This window comes from Papio anubis, chromosome 4 (assembly GCF_008728515.1).
Source record: "Papio anubis isolate 15944 chromosome 4, Panubis1.0, whole genome shotgun sequence".
NCBI classification, from domain to species: Eukaryota; Metazoa; Chordata; class Mammalia; order Primates; family Cercopithecidae; genus Papio; species Papio anubis.
This window is the reverse complement of record NC_044979.1, coordinates 55,164,466-55,184,332: the sequence shown is the minus strand read 5'-3', so window position 1 is coordinate 55,184,332 and position 19,867 is coordinate 55,164,466. Positions and strand designations below refer to the sequence as shown.

Genomic DNA, 19,867 nt, shown 5'->3' with positions numbered 1-19,867 from the left:
TGCTATCTTTTGAGCTAGAAAATAATGCAGCACACAATTTGAGTGTCACAGAACTTGGGAAGGCTTTTCTGATAAGGAAAACACTTTCTGAATTTGCCTAAGCTACATTAAATAAGAATAATAGTTCATAATGTTTCTAGGGACAAAAAGACATCTCTAAAATATACTATTAGGCCAGGCGCAGTGGCTCATGCCTGTAATTTCAGTATTTTGGGAGGCCAAGACGGGCAGATCACCTGAGGTCAGGAGTTTAAGACCAGCCTGGCCAACATGACAAAACCCCATCTCCACTAAAAATGCAAAAATTAGCTGGATGTGGTGGGGCATACCTGTAGTCCCAGCTACTTGGGAGGCTGAGGCAGGAGAATCACTTGAACCCAGGAAGTGAAGGCTGCAATGAGCCAAGGTCGTGCCACTGCACTCCAGCCTGGGTGACAGAGCAAGACTCTGTCTCAAAAAAAAAAAAAAAAAAAAAAAATACACTATCAATATTATCTTACCATCATAATTTTGAAAGTGTGCTTCACATGTCAATGAGTAAAAAACAACAATTTTTATATGAGGGAAATGTACTTAATTGTAAAATAATGAAAAAATAACCCTCAGTAGCTCTGCTTTGAATATGACCAGTATTTCAATTGTTTGAAGTGTTGTTTTGCATAAATTTGACATACATGCTTGGAATACCACTGAAATTAGATAAAAGTCTTGATTATATTCCCAGCAGTAGACATAAAAAAGTAGAATGCTAGAGAAAGTAGTAACTTGTTATACAAAGCATTAGTAGAGTATCTAGGAAATGGCTCACAGTTGGAAACAGAAAAATCTGTGGAAATCAAATTTCAAGCATTTTATTCCAACTGACATAATAATGCATCCTTCAAAATATTCAAAAAGGCATTTTTACATAATGCAGGAATTCAATCTTCAACTAAAGGCATAAAAATAACTCTAGGTTGGTATCTAACCAATTGTTTTTGTGTAGAGTCTAACTTTTACATAAAGTAATCTGAGAGGGTTTATTTAGTAATTTTCTTTTTACAAAAGAGTGATTGTTAGTCAGATACTACAGAATAATATAATACTTGCCTCTTTTATGCTTTTTCTTGTGCGCAAATTACAGAATCTTAGAACTACAGGACTGGAGGGACCTGTAAGATCATGTAATTAAACCTTTTCATTGTACTTACAGGGACCTGACCTTGAAGCTGTGAATGGTTAAGATCATGTGATTAATCATCAGTAGAGCTATACTGAGAATTCAGGCCTTCTAATTTCTAGTCTAAGGCTTTTTCTTTGGGTGAGTTCATCCTGAACCAGGAATTGTTTAATTTTTTCCTTAAATATTACATTTTTTTGAGTGATCAATCTAACACAAAACAGTGTAATATTTGGGAAAAAACTATTGTGCTTTTTTCTTTCACACTATCAAATGTTTAACTTTCTTCCTAGTTTACTGAGGCCTCTGTTTCCTGGGGGATAATTTTTAGTGCTACTGAAAAAACATGAATAGAGAAAAGGTGTATATTAAGCTTTTGATACACAAAAGTAAGGCTTTGCAACGAGAAAACAGCTTTGCAATCCAAATTACTTGAACTTCTCGATTCCTATATTCCTTTCTCTATGTCAAACCGAAAGTAACGGACTCATTGAGTTCTTCCATAAAAAGAAAACGCTGGGAGCAAGTAGGAAGGTCAGAAGAAGGCTAGGACAGTTTGGAAATCACATTTTCCTACTTGTCATTAGCTCTCTTTTTCAAATATTATTCATAAAAAAGAAAGGTTTTGGTCTTTTGATAATGAAATAAAAAGAATAAACATCTTGCCATTTTGCTTAACTTGCCTTCATATTCAAGTCATACTTGAATCAATAGAGATAGAATTGAATCAAAAGGGATAGTCAAAGTTAAAGTGACAGCCATATCTAAAGATGTCATCTCACCAAGTTTTCTGTGGAAGAAGCACTATGACTCTTCTCCACTGTGTGAACTCACTGGCATGGTAAATACTTGCTGATGTAAATTCCTGACAACTTGGCATACTTGGAAGACATTCCTGAAAGAAAGTTAGGCACAAATCAAATCTAGCTTCTGTCTTCCTCAGGTGAAATATGTCTACTCACCCACTGTAAGTGAAAAAGACCTTAGAGAAATCTAATGTCATAATCTTAACTATTTGTGATATGGAAACAATCCATGATTTTTCTTTCCATGAAGCTAAAACTTCATAGAAAGTCTTAAAATTATTTAAGTAATAATTTCAAATGAGGTGCATAATGAAATTGAGTATTTCCCAATACTCGCACGTACAAACAGACATGGATTAGGATGCTGTTTTTAGGCCTGTTATCATAACACTGGCATTTGGTAAAAATTAGTTTATTCATTATGATATTTATTCATTTATTGCAAAGGCACATGGCTAAGATATATATGAATTTTATTCCAAGATATTTCTTCTTTTTTTCTAAAGACAAGAGATACCACATTCTTAATATGGTCTACCTACAGGTAGAGACAGATGAAGACACCTTACAGGGAAAAAAGAAAGGGACACATTTATAAAGAAAGAGGGTTAGAGAAAATAATACTGAAAACATCATTTGAGGGTAGCCAGTTTTGGAAGTTATTTTCTTTTTTTTTATATATTTCCAATTACTCTTTAATATCTGTCGTGAAGAATGTGGCATTTTTGTAATCCTTTGCTGACTTTATGTTAATTCTAAGTTACAAATATTAAATAACACTGTTTCTTTTCAACCAAACCTAAACTTCTAGAACTGCAATTTTTTTTTTTTTTTGGCTTGCTAGGTAAAAGGCAGGTTACCTGTCACAAGGTTTAGGGAAACTAGACTTACTTCTTGGACGAGGTGCCAGGTAAGGCCGTGGTTGGTTGAGTACTCCAGCTTCACCTGGTTGTCCATGTGTGGGGTGTATTTCTGGCCACATCCCATCACCAAACTGAACTGAATCATATAGCACGCTCCTATCTGCATTGATTGTGTTTCCACATAGCGCATACTTGAGGCAAGTTTAGAATCTCCTGTAAAACTGAAAGAGACAGAGATGGAAATCAGAAAATTCTAAACACAATGTATTAGAGAAAAATTAAATTATTCACCTCACACTATATACCAAAATAATTTCATTTTACTTATTTAAACCTTGCCAAATTCTAGAATGGATTTCAGTAAATCTAATAAATGCAATTTGAAACAAGCTTTCAAAGATGAAACTTTTTTTAAAAAGTTAATATCTATAGTTGTCAAATGTACCTAAAATTGGGTACCCACTCATATATTGCTCATGAGTATAAACCTTTTTTTTTTTTTTTGAGACGGAGTCTCGCTCTGCAGCCCAGGCTGGAGCCCAAGCTCCGCCTCCTGGGTTCATGCCATTCTTCTGCCTCAGCCTCCCCAGTAGCTCAGAATACAGGTGCCCGCCACCACGCCCAGCTAATTTTTTGTATTTTTAGTAGAGACGGGGTTTCCCCCTGTTAGCCAGGATGGTCTCGATCTCTTGACCTCGTGATCCGCCCACCTCAGCCTCCCAAAGTGCTGGGATTACAGGCGTGAACCACCACACTTGGCAAGTCTAAACCTTTTGACTCATTAATCTCACTTCTTGAAATCTATCCTGAGAAAATAATTTTAAATTTAGAGACAGTTTTATAAAATACAAAATGTATTACAGGATTACTGCTAATAGTAATTGGTAACAATGTCAATGTCAAAATGGAAGGCCTAAGTAAAATGGTAGAGCACTTGAAAGAACATTATCCATCTTTCAAATATTTATAGATAATATAATCACATTAAAGTGTATATGATGAGATAAGTCTTAAAAAGTCATAAAATTATGCACGAAGGAAATTCACCAGAATGTTTTTGGTAGCTGTGTTTGGTGGCAGGAAATTTGCGATTTATAATTTTCTTTTTGTTTTCCTTATTTTTCAAATGGCCTTTAATACTCATGGGTTAAGTACTGAAAACATCATAATATAGTTTTAATGGTTGTGTCTCAAATCAGTAAAATTCACATCTTACTGGGTCCCAATTGAGTACTACATAATTGCAAACTGTTTGAAGGCAGGCAAATTAATTTTTAAGAGAAAACTACCCGGGAGTTTGTAATCTATCAGAGAAGATTAAAATATAGGCACATTATATTGTAGTTACACGAGTCAATGTAAATATTCCCAGGGTCAATCGCACTAAGGTTTGTCCATCACAGTACTTGTTTCTGCTATTCTGAAGCAGTTTCAGTACCATTGTTAGTAAACCTGTTAGTCAACAGTAAACCTGTTAGTTAGAAGGCATAGCTGATGTGGACACAAAGGCTAAGGCAATACTCTGTGAAATCGTTGAGATATTTAATACATTTTCTTAATTACCTTTTGCTAAATCAGCCAAATAAGGATAACTATTCTGACTTGCTTCTTGCAGAGATTAAGATGTTATTTAATGACAGAATATTGTCCACATAGAGGATTACCATGGACTTAAACTCAAGGTTAAAATACAAGCAGCTTTCCCCAACAGAATAATTACTGCTTAACTAATAGTTTTAAAACTAAGGTTTTGCAATTGGACAATGAAGAGAGGAATAAAATGGAAAAGCCCCATTCTCTGCTTTAATTGAATGGTCAATAAAAGAAAGGGAAAAATTATATTAAATACTGCTAGTCTTGCAAATTCAGTTAAGAGATAGCAAATGCCACAACTTGTTTATCATTGTTGTTAAAGACGTCTACCATTTGTGCAATCTAGGCCATGTCCTAAGACACAATACCCACATTACTTTCCTTAGTTTCATCTTTCAGTAACTCTGTTTAGTAGGAATAATTATTTCTTTTTAACAGATGAGAAAATAGGGCTAGTAAATGGGATACTCAATGAGAAATCAGCTTTGCCTGACTGTAAAGCTTCTTAACCAATACACTATATCTTTGTCTTCCTATTACTCTAAGATTGGGAGAGAAAAAATCCTGCATTTTGGAGTAATTTTTTAATTTTTGTTTTGTTTATAGTGAATTTACAAATCACTAACTTTCAGTTACTATGCAATGATACTCTGATGTTAAAAATATAAAACCATGATTGCTGTTATGTGTTTGGATCCACAGGATGCAATCTGGAAAATATCAAGCTGTAGAATGCAATTTTTAGCAATATTGGAAAAAATAAAAGAAATCAACACAGAATAAAAATAGTAGTAAGCCATAGAGGCACACACTTGCCTATATTGCTCCTAGGGTCTTTTAAGTAGGCAAAAGAAATCCCAAATGCTTATCTCTGTAAGAAACAGGCATTGCTTTTAGCTTCAAGGGTTAAATGTCTCTCTAGTACCCTTTATGAGGAAGATAATTAGAGGCATCCAACTAGGCTTCAACTGTTTGCTTTAAAGATACACCAGTCTCCTGGGCATCTGGGGAGAAAGCCTAATAGCGCCTGGTAGTACATGGGCTGAAGGGTCTGCAAATGACAGAGCCAACAATGCTTTCTCACTGACGCCATGAACAGTATTTCCCCACCTGACCATTTCTGAAATAACTCAAGATTATTTTTACCATCAGCATCTTGTAAATTTCTCCCTTCTGAGATGGTTTTGTGTCCTCACAATTCTATACAGAAACAGAAGGAAATGCTGTGTTTTACAACTATTGCCTGCATCTAGTGTTTGCATAATTACAAATGTAGCTATGAAATTGGCTGAAGAGAGGAAGTATTCAATGCTGAGGAGAGTTGTGTGCTTGTGAGCTATTTTGGAATACCTGATAACAGATTTTAAAGGTGCCAAGACACCAAGAGAGAAACAAGATAAAAATTACGTAAAATAATAGGTTAAATAAGCGAAATTAAGGCAGTTAAACAATGATAACAAAATTTTTGCTTAGCAACTGTATCTGTTCAACTGGTAGAATAGGAGCCTAGAGTTATTTGGTGTTTCCTATTTCCTATTGCAAATGCTTTGGTGGGGGCTGATCCAGCTGCCAGTCACAGCCTCTTCCTTTTAGCCACTATCCAGTGATTGGTCTAGGCGTGGCCATGCGTCCAGCAATGGGTTCTCACCAATGAGATGTAAGTAAAAGGTGGAAGGTGAATTTATGCATTTGGCTTTCATTATCAGTGTTTTAAAAGGGAACCAATGGAATTGGCTGCCACATCCTTTTCCCTGTTGCTCCTATGGTCATCTTTCCTCTCTGAGTGCAGCAGCCATTTTGTGACAATAATGGAACATTATTAGATAAAGACCTCTCTGCTGAGATAGCGGAACAGAAAAGTGAGAGAATCTGGGTCCCAGTGGCCTTCTTAAGGTGCTCACAAGCCCAGGACTGCCTATTCTAGGACTGCTTGTTACAAATGACAGCTAAGCCTCTTTACTTTCATTTATGTCATGGTCAGTCTTTTCTTGTGTTTGTTGTAATCTAGAGCTGAACGCATTTCTAAGCGATACATCTGTCATACTTCCTGGTACTATATGATATCTTTCCTGATGCCTTAATCTGAAGCAAAATAACACAGAAAAGCACCTTAAACTCCAGACCATTCATAGTATTAGTCCACTTGATTAAATTTCTGGTTTATTTAAGACTGGCAGTGATACTCAGTCTGTTTTTTTTCCACAGACTATGCATTTCACAGACTGATCCTTTAACTTACAAAACTGCTCCTCTTTGCTGCTTGTCTAAATCAAGATACATTTATAAAGGCAAACACGAGGCTGAACTTCTTTTCTGTTACAGTCATAGGAACAGAAAAGAACAGCCCACATCAGCATTTTGGGGAGAAATTCTGGAGAGAGAAGGCACTGCGAATCAGGAGGCTTAGCTTTATTTATATTGACTTGCAAGGGTGCCTCAAAAATAAAGCTCCTACATCTAATTGCAAGATTTAATGAGAGAATGGGGATAACTCCACTTAGGACAGGATTACCTTTCTAGCCCTGTTTATTCCCACCTCTAAGAAGGCTAGTAGGCTATGACACTGGCCAAATGGATAAGAGCCTGGTGGAATTTGAGTCTCCATAGTTCTCTGCTTAGTCCATACTACAGCACCTTTGCTTCACCCTCCCTTGCTTAATCTCATGTATTGCTGAGGATCTGTTTTTTGATCAGGTCGGAAGCCTGTCCACAGGGAGGGATCATATCTTATTCATCTCTGCATCCCCTAAAGCCCTCAGAACCTTGCCTACAACTCACAGAAGCACATTGTTTTGGACATCATGATTTTCTAACAGCTGGATTATCTCACTTGACCTTTGAGTCAGGACCCTCTGGGAGACCAACAGCGATCCTTAACATTGTGTTATGGAGAAGGAAAATGGAGAAGCTGAGTTGCTGGCCTCAGGGTCACACAGGTACTAAAAAGCTAGAAACTAGGCCTTCTGGGTTCTCCTTTGAAGTCCTTTCTACTATATCCTGCCTCTCAAAGGCTCCCAAGGAATGTTTGTTAAATAAAATGAGCATGTGAGTGAGGTCTCTCAACTGGGGAGTAGGGAAGTTTAACAAAGCTATAGTTACTTAAATGCTGTAATGGATACCGACAAGGTTTTGAGGTTATCTTCACTTAAGTAAATCAGTTTCTGCATTTTCCCAGAGCCTCTTTCCCATCTCCAGAAAAAAGCTTCTTTTATATGAAAGGCAGACACACATAGCCAAAGTAAGTGGGCCACAAAGTTCCTTAAAAGCAAATTCATGTCAAACAGCCAAGCTACCTACGGAACTGAACCATTTTTTACAACTGAGCCCATCTCTTTAAGAGCAGTTTAGTATATAAGTCAGTATGGATGAAATCTCACTATTCATGTGCCATAAGAGAAGCTAATGCATCCATATTTACATTTCTTAGAAAGCTAAGCAACATTCTATTATTTTCAAGCGTCCCACAGAAAAAACAGGTCTGCAGAGCTCATTTCTAGAAAAACAGAAGAGCCATACAATGTTGTTTTTGTTTTGATACCATTCAGAAGTTATATTCATCTGAAGAAGAGGAGGTGAATGAATCTAAGCCTCTCCGATATCATTCTTTTATTGGTTATGTTCTTGTAATCACCGAAGAAATGTTTACTAGATGAGATAAACTTGTTGATGTCGTGGGCTTAAAGGCAGCATTTTAACTCACTTGTTATTTCTATGATATTACATTTCAAAACAAATAACCATATTATTTTAGTGGATTTTAGAAATTGTATACTTAATGGAAAAAACAACCTGATAATATAAAAGCAGCATTTTTTAAAAGGTAAAAATGTGCAATTCCACCTTCTAAAGATGACCACAAAATGTACAGTTTTTTGGTAAAAAACTTCCAGACAGTTTTTCTCATGTGTACACACACATTACTTTTCTTTTTTTAAAAAAATTATGACATCATAGTACATGTGCTTTACTCCTTTGTACAACATTTCATTGCCGTCTTTCTATATTGAAAAAATATGGTGAGACATTTTGATTTTTAATGAATCAAGCCAATCTTCAATTATAAAAATTTGGGGAGGCTGTTTTCACTTGTTTACTATTATAAGCAATGCTTCTATAATATACATCCTTGTATATCTTTGTGCACTTATCCAATTGTCTCTTTGGGTTAAATTCCTAAAAGCACATTGCTTCGTTAAAGCAAACGCACACTTAAAAAGTTGACACTTATTGTCAAGCTGCCCTCCAAAAAGATTGCACCAAGTTACATTTACCAAGAACATCAACAATGACTGAGGTGCCAATTCTTCCTACTTGTCAACACTGAACTTTGATGACATTTTTTGTTTTGGCCACTTTATGCCTACACTCTCTTAATCTATATTTTTTTATTACTAAACAAATTTAGAAGCTATTCATGTTTATTGGCTGCACACATATACATATATACACGTATATGTATACATATACGTGTATACCTACATGCATACATATACATGTACATATATATGCTAAATCTTGCCTGTTAATTACTGCCATAGTTTGGATGTTTGTCCCTCCAAATCTCATTTTGAAATTTGTTCCCTAATGCTGAAGATGGGGCCTAATGGGAGATATTTGGGCCATGGTGTTGGATCTTTCATGAATGACTTGGTACTGTCCTTGAGGTAATGAGTGAGTTCTTGCTTTCTTAGTTTCCCTGAGAGCTGGTTCTTAGAAACAGCCTGATACCTCCCTGCCCTCTCTCCTGCTTCCTTTGTCTTCATGTCATCTCTGTACCTACTGGCTCCCCTTCTCCTTCTGCCAAGAGTGGAAGCAGCCTGAATCCCTTACCAGAGGCAAATGTTGGCACTGTACTTCTTGTACAGTCTGCAGAACTGTGAGCTAAATAAACCTCTTTTCTTTACAAATTACCCAGCCTCGGGTATTCCTTTATAGGAACACAAATGAACTAAGACAATTACCTTCTTAATTTGTCTATGCTCTCACTTATTTTTTGTTTGCTTGATCCATCAAGCACTAGAGCAGAAAATTAAAATAACACTCTAAGTTACTGTGGTTGTAATTTTCCATTTGTAATTTGAACAGGTTTTGCATGATAGTCCCCATTCTACGATATTCAATGTGTGGAGACACTGACTGATTTTGCCTTCCCATGGGCCTCTCCTTCTGACAGCATCACCTGTTACTGGTCTCTAGCCTCTCTTTTCTGCCTAGAAGAGGCAGCAGCTACAGCTCCAAACAAATTTGAAATCTCTCTACCAATGCATTTTGGCATGTATTTACCCAATACTTCATTTAAAATGTCTTTATGGATTTCTAAGTGGATAGACAACTTCTTATTTATCTAGATAAGATTTTCGGGTTATGTCAGGAATCAAAAATCTTTTGGAATACATGTGCTTCTCAGCATCTGTTTCAGGCTCTTTTTATACTTTTTGCCCCTAGCACCTGTGTTGTTTTGCTTATCTTTACCTTTCCTATTTAAAGTTCACAGTGTATATTCTTCAGCTTTTTCATTCCCATTCCCATTCTCTCAGTTTGGAAATTTATACATAGTTCTTCAATTCAGGGCTAGAATCTTACTTTAAGCTAGATAAACTCTTTAGTAAAAAGCATAAGTTGAGTTTCTTGGCTGCTGTTAATTAAGTATTTGGATTGGCCGGGTGCGGTGGCTTACACCTGTAATCCCAGCACTTTGGGAGGCCAAGGTGGGCAGATCACGAGGTCAGGAGATCGAGACCATCCTGGCTAACATGGTGAAACTCAGTCTCTACTAAAAATACAAAAAGACAAAATTAGCCAGGCGTGGTGGTGGGCACCTGTAGTCCCAGCTACTCGGGAGGCGGAGGCAGGAGAATGGCATGAATGCAGGAGGCGTAGCTTGCAGTGAGCCGAGATCATGCCACTGCACTCCTGCCTGGGTGACAGAGTGAGACTCTGTCTCAAAAAAAAAAAAAAAAAAAATTCAGCATTTACAGAAAGATGCTATCCAATGAAAACTCAGCATCAAATTGGGTGCTTAGTGGCAGTTTACTCTCAAGGATCAGCTAACTTCATGGGAGATAGAATTGGGAGGAATGTGTCCACTGTGAGGTTCAGGTTGTCTGTACGCAATGGCCATGATGACCACAAATGAACGCTGTCTCCTCTTTCTAACCAGGCTATGCGGACTTGCAGCGGTGCTGCTGTGGGACGGAAGATTCTTCCAGAAGCCTCAGAGAGCAGCTCCTCCACCCCTTCTGTTGAAGTCCAGATTCCATTTTCAGGCCAGCCACTCGCCTGTGTCTCCTGTGAAATTAGGCCAATTTACCCAACATTCCAGATGCCAGCAACTAATTCCAAAAACTTTAACAAATATATAGTTTTAAAGTTTATAGAAATTTGTTGGTGAGATCATGGTTTCAAAGATTTCTGTCAAGTTTCTGTTGATAAGTCTTCCTTGTGCCCACCTCACGACATTTTTTAGAAAATGCGTATCAGCTGGAGCAATCTGTGGATGAAAAAGCAAACCTCTGCTAGGTGCCCACTGGAGGGGGAGTCAGTGCAAAGCACAACGTGGGCTGTGTCCCCCAGAGAATAAGGGAGAGAGGGAGACCAAAGGTCAGACAGGGGCCGACTGCAGGAGACCATGCACCCAGGGAAGAATTGATCCTCACCGCTCTCGTGGTGCCTGCCAGTCTTTTGTCAGGAAAGTAAGAGTGTGTGTGTGTATGTGTGTGTGTGTGTGTAGACGAGTTGTCAGGGGCAATATTTCCCTGCCACTAATGTGGGGATGAGGGTGATGAGAAGAGCCTTCGCTGTTTCCAGCTTCTCCTGCTTCTGTCCTCCACTTCTGATATGGTTTGACTGTGCCCCACCGAAATCTCATCTTGCACTGTGGTGCCCATAATTCCTACGTGTTGTGGGAGGGACCCAGTGGGAGATAACTGAATGATGGGGGTGGGTTCACCCATACTGTTCTCATGGTAGTGAATAAGTCTCATGCGAACTGATGGTTTTATAAGGGGAAACCCCTTTTGCTTGACTCTCATTTTCTCTCGTCTGCCGCCATGTAAGACATGCCTTTTGCCTTCTGCCATGATTGTGAGGCCTCCTCAGTCACGTGGAACTGTGAGTCCATTAAACCTCTTTTTCTTTATAAATTGCCCAGTCTCAGGTATGTCTTCATTAGCAACGTGAGAATGGACTAACACAACTTCAATTCATCTCTGATCTCAGGCTATGACGAACTCCCTGACTCCTGTTTTTCTTATGTTGCATCCACATTATCTCCAGATTCAATTTTGGCTGAAGAGAACTCACATGATCCACAATTTTTTTTTTTTTGAGATGGAGTCTCACTCTGTCACCCAGGCTGGAGTAACAGGGGCATGATCTCGGCTCACTGCAACCTCCGCCTCCCAGGTTCAAGTGATTCTCCTGCCTCAGCCTCCCGAGTAGCTGGGATTATAGATGCGCACCACCACACCCAGCTAATTTTTGTATTTTTAGTAGAGATAAGGTTTCATCATGTTGGCCAGGCTGGTCTTGAACTCTTGACCTCAAGTGATCCGCCCTCCCAAAGTGCTGGGATTACAGGTGTAAATCACCATGCCTGGCCTAACCTGATCCACATTTATACTACTTATCATTAGGATTTGCCCTTTCAACATACTCCTGTCTCTCTCAGTTCTTTTCTGTCTCCTCTATTTCCTTGAACATCACTCCCTTTTGGAACAGAACACACTGGTTGATGTAGTCAGGTCTGATGCCCTGGCTGAAAATATTTAGCATGCAGGGGAGAGAGAAAATACATGAGGAATCTTTGAAATTATCTTTCTTTTTCCTTCCAACTATGTGCAACCAAGTGCCTTATTTAGAGCATACTCAAGCAGAGCCATTTTAAGACTTTTGAGGATCTTGATACTTTTAATTTTGGAAATTTCATCTCACTTCATAGAAAACATATTAAAATGCACCTATGTCTCACATTAAATATAAATATTTTGGGCTGCAAAAAGTACCCAAACGGATTTTGTAACATTGCCTTTAAATTTCATTTGGCTACTAGTAATGCATTTAATATACTTTTGGCTGTGATTTCTCAGCATACTAAGGAATGTGACCAAAATATTATTTCCATCTTGAAATTTTATGAATATGAAATTTAGCAATTAATGAAGTTAGCCTAATGTAGTATTTTGTAGACATTTAATTAAAATGTATTCATTTTATTTTGGTGAGTTTCTTGTCATAGTTTTGAGATAATACACATTTTTGCAGCCCTTGGACTTTTCCCAGTCTCCTGGAAAGCTTGGAGGCTGCAAGCACTGTGCCCAAAAGAAATAATGGAAAAGGTTCCTAGGCAGAGGCACAGCTCATACAAAGGTGCTGGGAGAGGACAGAGCTTGGCTTGTTGGTGCAGAGAGAAGGAAGTGCAGTGTGACTGGAGTAGACTGAATGAAAGGCAGCAAGGCAGGGGAGGAGGCTGCAGAGGCTGACCTACATGGCTCAACCAGGGCCTGTCAAGGAGATTTTGTGAACCACTGTCCATAGAAAATAACTGTCTCAGACTAGGCTGGGTGCGGTGGCTCATGCCTGTAATCTGAGCACTTTGGGAGGCAGAGGCAGGTGGATCACTTGAGGCCAGGAGTTTGAGACCACCTTGGGCAACATGGCGAAACTGTATCTCTACTAAAAATACAAAAATAAGCCATGCGTGGTGGCAGGCGCCTGTAATCCCAGCTACTCAGGTGGCTGAGGCACGAGAATTGCTTGAACCTGGGAGGCAGAGATTGTAGTGAGCTGAGATTGTGCCACTGCACTCCAGCCTGGGCAACAGAGCAAGACTCTGTCTCAGAAAAATAAAAACAAAAATAAAAATAATTGTCTCAGACTGCTAAATGTGTTTCAACAAACCAGAAAGAAGTACAAATGTAAACCATCAAATGTAGACTTTTCTTGCTGTTAATTTGTTTAGTGGTCTGTTTCCTTATTTCTGAAACCTCACTCAGCTGTTTAGTCCAAAATAAGATTTTTAGAGAACTCTAACTTTGGAGAAATACGTGACTTAAAAATTAACCCTGCGGACATCAACATGGCGTAAGTTTTAGAATATAGTCGTTAAATCCATCCCTTAGGCAGGTCCTGATAATTAATACATCCTCTAATATATATTTTAAAATAGTCCATTCATCCACTGCCACCATCCTATTCTAAGCACATGAAGATGACATTACTAGCATCCTAGCTGAGCTCCTTCTACTGCTCCTTCTATTATCTTCTACCCCTATTCTCCACAATGCAACCACAAATATTTTTTAAACATAAGGAAGTTTACATCACTCCCCTGCTCCAAATTATTTGCTGGATTCCTGTAACACTAGAGTAAAATCCAGCATCTTTATACTGTTCTATGAAGCTATATGATCTAGTTTCTTGGCTGCCTCAGGGCCTCTGCCCTTGCTGTTCCCTCTGCCTGCACAGCTCTTTTTCCATACTTTTACATAGTTGTCTCTTTCATCATTCTAGACTCTAATGCCTCCCAAGGGGGCTTCCCCAACCCTCTTACCTAAAATAGCTCCACTCTCCACTTCTGCCACATAAAACCCCATTTCTCTTACCCTAACAGCACTTATCACAGTCTAGAATATGATTATGAATTTGAGTACCTGTTATTTCCCTCTAGAATGTAAGGTTCACAAGCAAAGGGCCTTTCTATCTTTGTCTCCAACACTAATTGCTACACTTTTAGTACAAATAGTGCCTGTAAATCAATCAATAAATAGCTGAATGTATGAATTGGTCTATCAATAAATGAAAAACTTCAGGTAATGAAATCCTCATTGGGGAAAAGCTAAATAAATAGGCTCTAGCTTAGAAAGTCACTTATAAATCTATTCTATTATGTTGGCAATTTTATAGAGGCACCAAAAGTCTTCAGTACTGAGAATACTCTTCACAGCAGTTGAGAATAATAGGAAGTGACTTTTCCATTTGTCACTCAATGTATTTACCTATCTATCTGCTAAGCTTCCTAGATAATCATTTACTGTGAAATGGTCGTTGAGGTGGCTCCTGGGAGCCATCTCACCCGGACTGACTTCCTTCAGCAGTACAATATTAGTTGATTTACTGCTCATTTTAATAGTCTTTGTAAGAGGTAATTCCAAGAATACTCTAAGCTTGCTAACAAACTATTTAAACAGACAAAATTTCTGTATAAGCTACAGGTTGATGTTTCGTGAAAGGAAAATCCTAACAAAATTTACTAGGCTGTTATTCTATAGGTTGATTCATTTTATAAAGGATTGTCAATAATTTTTTTTCCTTGTGAACCAAGGAATAGAGCTATCTAATATTCCATTTAGGCACTAATCTGACTCCCCCTTCACCCATGTTTACCAACAACACAATCCTTACAATTAGTATCAGGCAAACACTGACTAGTTTCTTAAGACTGGTCTAAAGGAATAAAGATCTGCATGTAGTTAAGATTCTGATTCAAACCTCTTTAAACACATATTCCTATTTCAATAAATTAACCAAAAGGTAGCAGAAGGAGAGGTAGACCTCATTTGAAAATGTGTGGTACAATGCTTGCTCACTGTGTGCAGATCCTCCTGTGGGCCTGAATGTCCCTACAGAGGCAGGTTTATGTAGCATGAGCTCTGATGGCCATTCTCAGGTCATTTTGGCAAACTCTTTGAGTCACCCATTACTACACATTATTGTGGATTCCTGATGGTCCTTATAACCTACACATATGTTAACAAATAGCCCATCTTGTATAACTTAAAATTTCACCTATCATTCAGTTCTGTCACATTATTATATAATAATATAACACTAAAGTACTGGTTAATTGTTAATAAGCCATGGTACTATTTTCTAGCTCTTATGCCAAATGAACTGTATTTAACTTATGAGATAAACATGCTTTTAGGATCCTTTTTAATCTGGGATTTTTGCCTGGGTGACTGCTGCTTCTCATAAAATATACAAACAAATAATTTTTGCTTGTCCATGTTCATAAATATCCCATGAAATATGAACACATACTTTTAAAATGTCCTGAACATGTCGCATTTGTCAATTCCCTTTGACTTGGGCACCCACACTGCAACTGTTCTCTTCATTTTACACCTCTAGCTTCCTACTCTCTCTAGGGCGGATCATGCCACCTGGGGCTGGTGTGGAAAATCAGGTTTCAAAGATCCTCCCATCACATCATCACATACCACTCAATGTGACCCTTTTTTCCTCATGCCCCCCGCCTTTCTTTTTAAGTCGGAGTTTCAGTCTGTTGCCCAGGCTGGAGTGCGATGGCACGATCTTGGCTCACTGCAACCTCCGTCTCCCAGGTTCAAGTGATTCTTCTGCCTCAGCCTCCCAAGTAGCTGGGATTATAGGCGTCTGCCACCATGCCCGGATAATTTTTTGTATTTTTAGTAGAGATGGGGTTTCAACAGGTTGGCCAGGCTGGTCTCAAACTCCTGACCTCAGGTGGTCCACCCGCCTCGGCCTCCCATTGGTATGACAGGTGTGAGCCACTGCGCCTGGCCTCCTCATGCCTTTTGTAAATCATAGCTGATTTCACTTTGTTCATGTTGCTCTTTTACTTTCTTTGTACTTTCTCTACTTACTTTAGGAAATTTCTCTCTCTAAAAAATGACCAACAGATAACTAGTATCAGTGATTTACTTGTGTTAAAAAAAAAAAAGAAAGTTTTAATTAAAAAAATAAAATTAGACATAAGGAACCTTCTGTCTTTCATGCCCATGAAAGTACCCAAGAGGCCCTTTGAACATTTCTACAGGTCTCGTCTATCTTTAAATCTTTTAGTTATATCTGCTGTTCCTCAAGCACCATTAACGATAAACAAAACTATAGCTTTTCTTATCTTAATTTTTGCTTTAATTATTAGTAGAGTCATAGCACTTTTTTCTACCTTTTTATTGCAAATGACCTGTGTTTCAGTTACATTATGAGATAAACAGGCTTTTAGGATCCTTCAGGTCTGGGATTTCCTAGTAACCTAATCACTCACCATTCACAAAATACTTTCTATGATAACATATTCAGCATTCCTAGAATGTAATCCATCTGTATAGTGATGGTGATTGGCATTTAGATAGGAAAGTACTGGCAAAAATAAATATACCCACTATGAGCTTTCTGTTGCACAACCCTAGAACCTTCTCCCTCAACCAAATCTAGTTTATACAATAAAGCTCTTAACATTTCTATTTTGATCTCTTTAAATTTCAGAGAATGCTCTTTTGTATTGCTCAGGCAAAATAATGTTTTTTAGCTTTCAAAATTCAAAAACATTGCTCATTATGTGGATCTTATAGACACCAGTTTCCTTTCTTTCAATGAGACAGTGAAGGGAATGGAAATGGCAGGCTCATGGTAGGTATTTGCTATCTAACATCTCATTTAATGTTTATGACAATTTTGGGAGTAAGTATCATTGCTCCCATTTTACAGATGAAAACTCCAGGCTCACACGTATCCCCTCTCTTTTTTATAGAAGAAATAAAGAAAAAAAAAAAAGGTGCGAAGAAAAAGAAAAGAAAAACTCAGGCTCAAAGAGGCTAAACAAATTTCCTTGAATATGTGGTCTTTTGATGTTACTGTTTTGATATGGGAAAAGGTTTGGTAATTTAAAAAAGAAATCATTAAAATATGTCACCTTCTAGAAATTACAAAAGAATGTGCAAGACTGGTGTTCTCACTCTATGCCCAACTAATAGTTCATGATTAGGGGCTGGCAATGGAGTGAGGCTGTATAGGGCAGTGGTTAGAGTCGGAGTAAGGGTTAGGGATGGCACTAGCTCGTGAATGGAATGAAAGACAAAGATGGGATGAAAGGGTAGAAGTTCTGGGTGGAGCTAGAAGTCAGGGATGTCTGTTGTACATTACTAACAAAACTCAGTTATTTCTTCTTTTGATAAAGTTGCTTTGATGTAAACTTCCTAAAGCAGCTACATCAAAATATATACTCAAAATTCCTCCTTAGTTAAAATTATCTGGCTTTAATTTTACAAGTTTCTAAGTGGCAATGTGAGAATTTGAACTCAGGCCTATGACCTCAAAGCCTATGTTTGTACCACACCATATTTCCTAAAAACAATTGCCAATTCTAAATGCTACAACAACTATTCTCTCTCAATTGTACACTTATGTATTTATTTAGAGAGACAGTCTTGCTCTGTCACCCAGGCTGGAGTGTAGTGGCATGATCTCAGCTCACTGCAACCTCTGCCTCCTGGGTTCAAGCGATTCTTGTGCCTCAACCTGCCAAATAGCTGGGATTACAGGCATGTGCCACCACGCTCTGCTAGTTTCTGTATTTTCAGTAGACGTGGGGTTTCACCATGTTGGCCAGGCTGGTCTTTGAATTCCTGGCCTCAGGTGATCTGCCTGCCTCGGCCTCCCAAAGTGCTGGGATTACAGGCATGAGCCACTGTGCCTGGCCTTAACTATATACATTTTAAAACCCAAACTCTAAATTTAATACGACAGCAATGTCCTTCCCACCTGTTGTATCTAGCTGGTTTATTAGATAAATGTCATGTTCATCTAATAAACCAGAAGAATGTTAATGTTCCCTTGGTATTATCACTAATAGTACTAGATGCAATATAATCAACTTCAATTAGAATTTTTCCCTTAGTGATCTTACAATATATGTAAGAGGTTTTAAGGAATATTAGAACCTAAAGGAGACAGAAGTTCTGAGTTCAGATACTACGTATGGAAGAAAGTATTCGAAGAATTAAAAGCAATTCGTTTCTCCACTGGAAAAAAGTGCTCTAGGATGACATGCTGGAAAGTGATTTATAGCATATTGACTGTAGTTCTTCTAATGAAAAAGCAATTGTCCAAGTTTTCCCTGAAGAACACTCTGAGTAATGACAATCTACACTCATGGAAAGTCATGAGTTAGAAAATGAGAACCAAAAGAACTCACAGCTGAGAAAAACCAACAACAATTAATTTAACACCAGCCATTCGTAAGACCACATATATATTTCAAAATTTCCCTTGGGAGAAACAAGGTCATTAAAGGGCAGAGACTGCATACTTAAATATGCTCAAATAATTTTTACTTCATAAGACAATATGCTCCAAAGGTTTTACATTTAAAAAATGACAGCTTGTTTTAGGACTAGAGACTATAATAAATAGTTGGTCGATATCATCACTTAAATTTTAATATTGTAACAAGTGTTTCTGAAAAACATCCCCAAGGTGAATTCACATTAAATCTTGGACAATGTATTTCTCAACAGTGGCAGAGAGAAAACAATGTCACTAAAAGGGGTTTTATTCTGACTCACTGGCTAAGAAAATAGGAACAGTTTGAGATCTTCCATGTTGTTTCATTTTAATGAGAAGCAAGCATTTTTCATGTCCTTATTAAAGTGGTTAATGTGTTTCTGTAGTCTCATTATCACCGCCAGGGTATACTCTCTGTTGTTTCATAACCAAGACAACTCCTTTTCCTTTCAGAGACGATCAGAAAGTCAAATCGATTGCTCACATGTGGTTGTTAATAAAACTCCTATGGGGCTGCTCAAGGTGCCCATGGGGATTGTACAATTATTTATGTTTTCTTATGGTTTTTCCATAATTACTGTGATTGTACTTTCACAAAGTAAATGTATCTCCACCAATTAAAGCGGTGGTGGGTTAAGAATATTCATCAGACTTGTGTGAAAGGATATTGTTCTTAGGGTTTTGATCAAAGCACAGAAATTAAACTGCTGTTATCATGCATTCAATGCAAGTGTTAAATTAAAATGCTCAGCAACTTTTGCATTTATCTGAGCAGATGTTAACTACTTATGAAAGTAAACATGATACAGGACTTGCATTCATGATATGACTCTTTGTTATATTAAAATTCTTAGGAAAAAACTCTTCTACACAAACTTGAAGGATAGAGTTTATGGTACATGATCAGTTTGAATTACTGTAAATTCAGGTCAATTTAAATTTTCAGAAGCACGAAATTCTAAGAAATCTCATTTTGTTCTACATCTTTACACCTTATTTGCTTTATTCCTTTATTTTCTTTAAAGTCTCTGGGACTAACAAAGAACATCTGTAAAAACAAGCATCTGAGTCTATCAAATAGAAAATGTGTCTCTTGAGCCCGGGAGGCAGAGGTTGCAGTGAGCTGAGATCGCGCCATTGCACTCCAGCCTGGGTGACAAGAACAAAACTCTGTCTCAAAAACAAAACAAAACAAAACAAAAACCCCAAAAACCACCACCTTCCTACTTTGTCTTATAGAAATTTAGAAATTTCATTCTATCCAGTTTGACAGTGCTTGCAGCAAAAGTGACCAGCTGTACTTCCATTCCATTAGCTGTCATTTTGATGTTAAAATTTGAGCCTGCTGTGTGTGAGATCTGACTATACATGCACAAGTCCCATCGAAGGTAATTTTCTGT

General features: G+C 37.9%; 1 protein-coding gene across 3 annotated transcripts in view; it reads right to left on the bottom strand.

Moving 5' to 3' along the window:
- The window catches only part of RELN (reelin), a 508,320-nt gene that overhangs the window by 145,663 nt on the left and 342,790 nt on the right, over positions 1-19,867 (bottom strand). For all 3 annotated transcript variants that reach the window (XM_003896435.5, XM_017957037.3, XM_003896436.5), the window contains exons 21-22: positions 2,857-3,049; positions 1,942-2,054 (exon numbers count right to left, since the gene is read on the bottom strand). In XM_003896435.5, the coding sequence (XP_003896484.1) occupies positions 1,942-2,054; positions 2,857-3,049 (306 nt within the window). The remainder of the gene's footprint in view (positions 1-1,941; positions 2,055-2,856; positions 3,050-19,867) is intronic.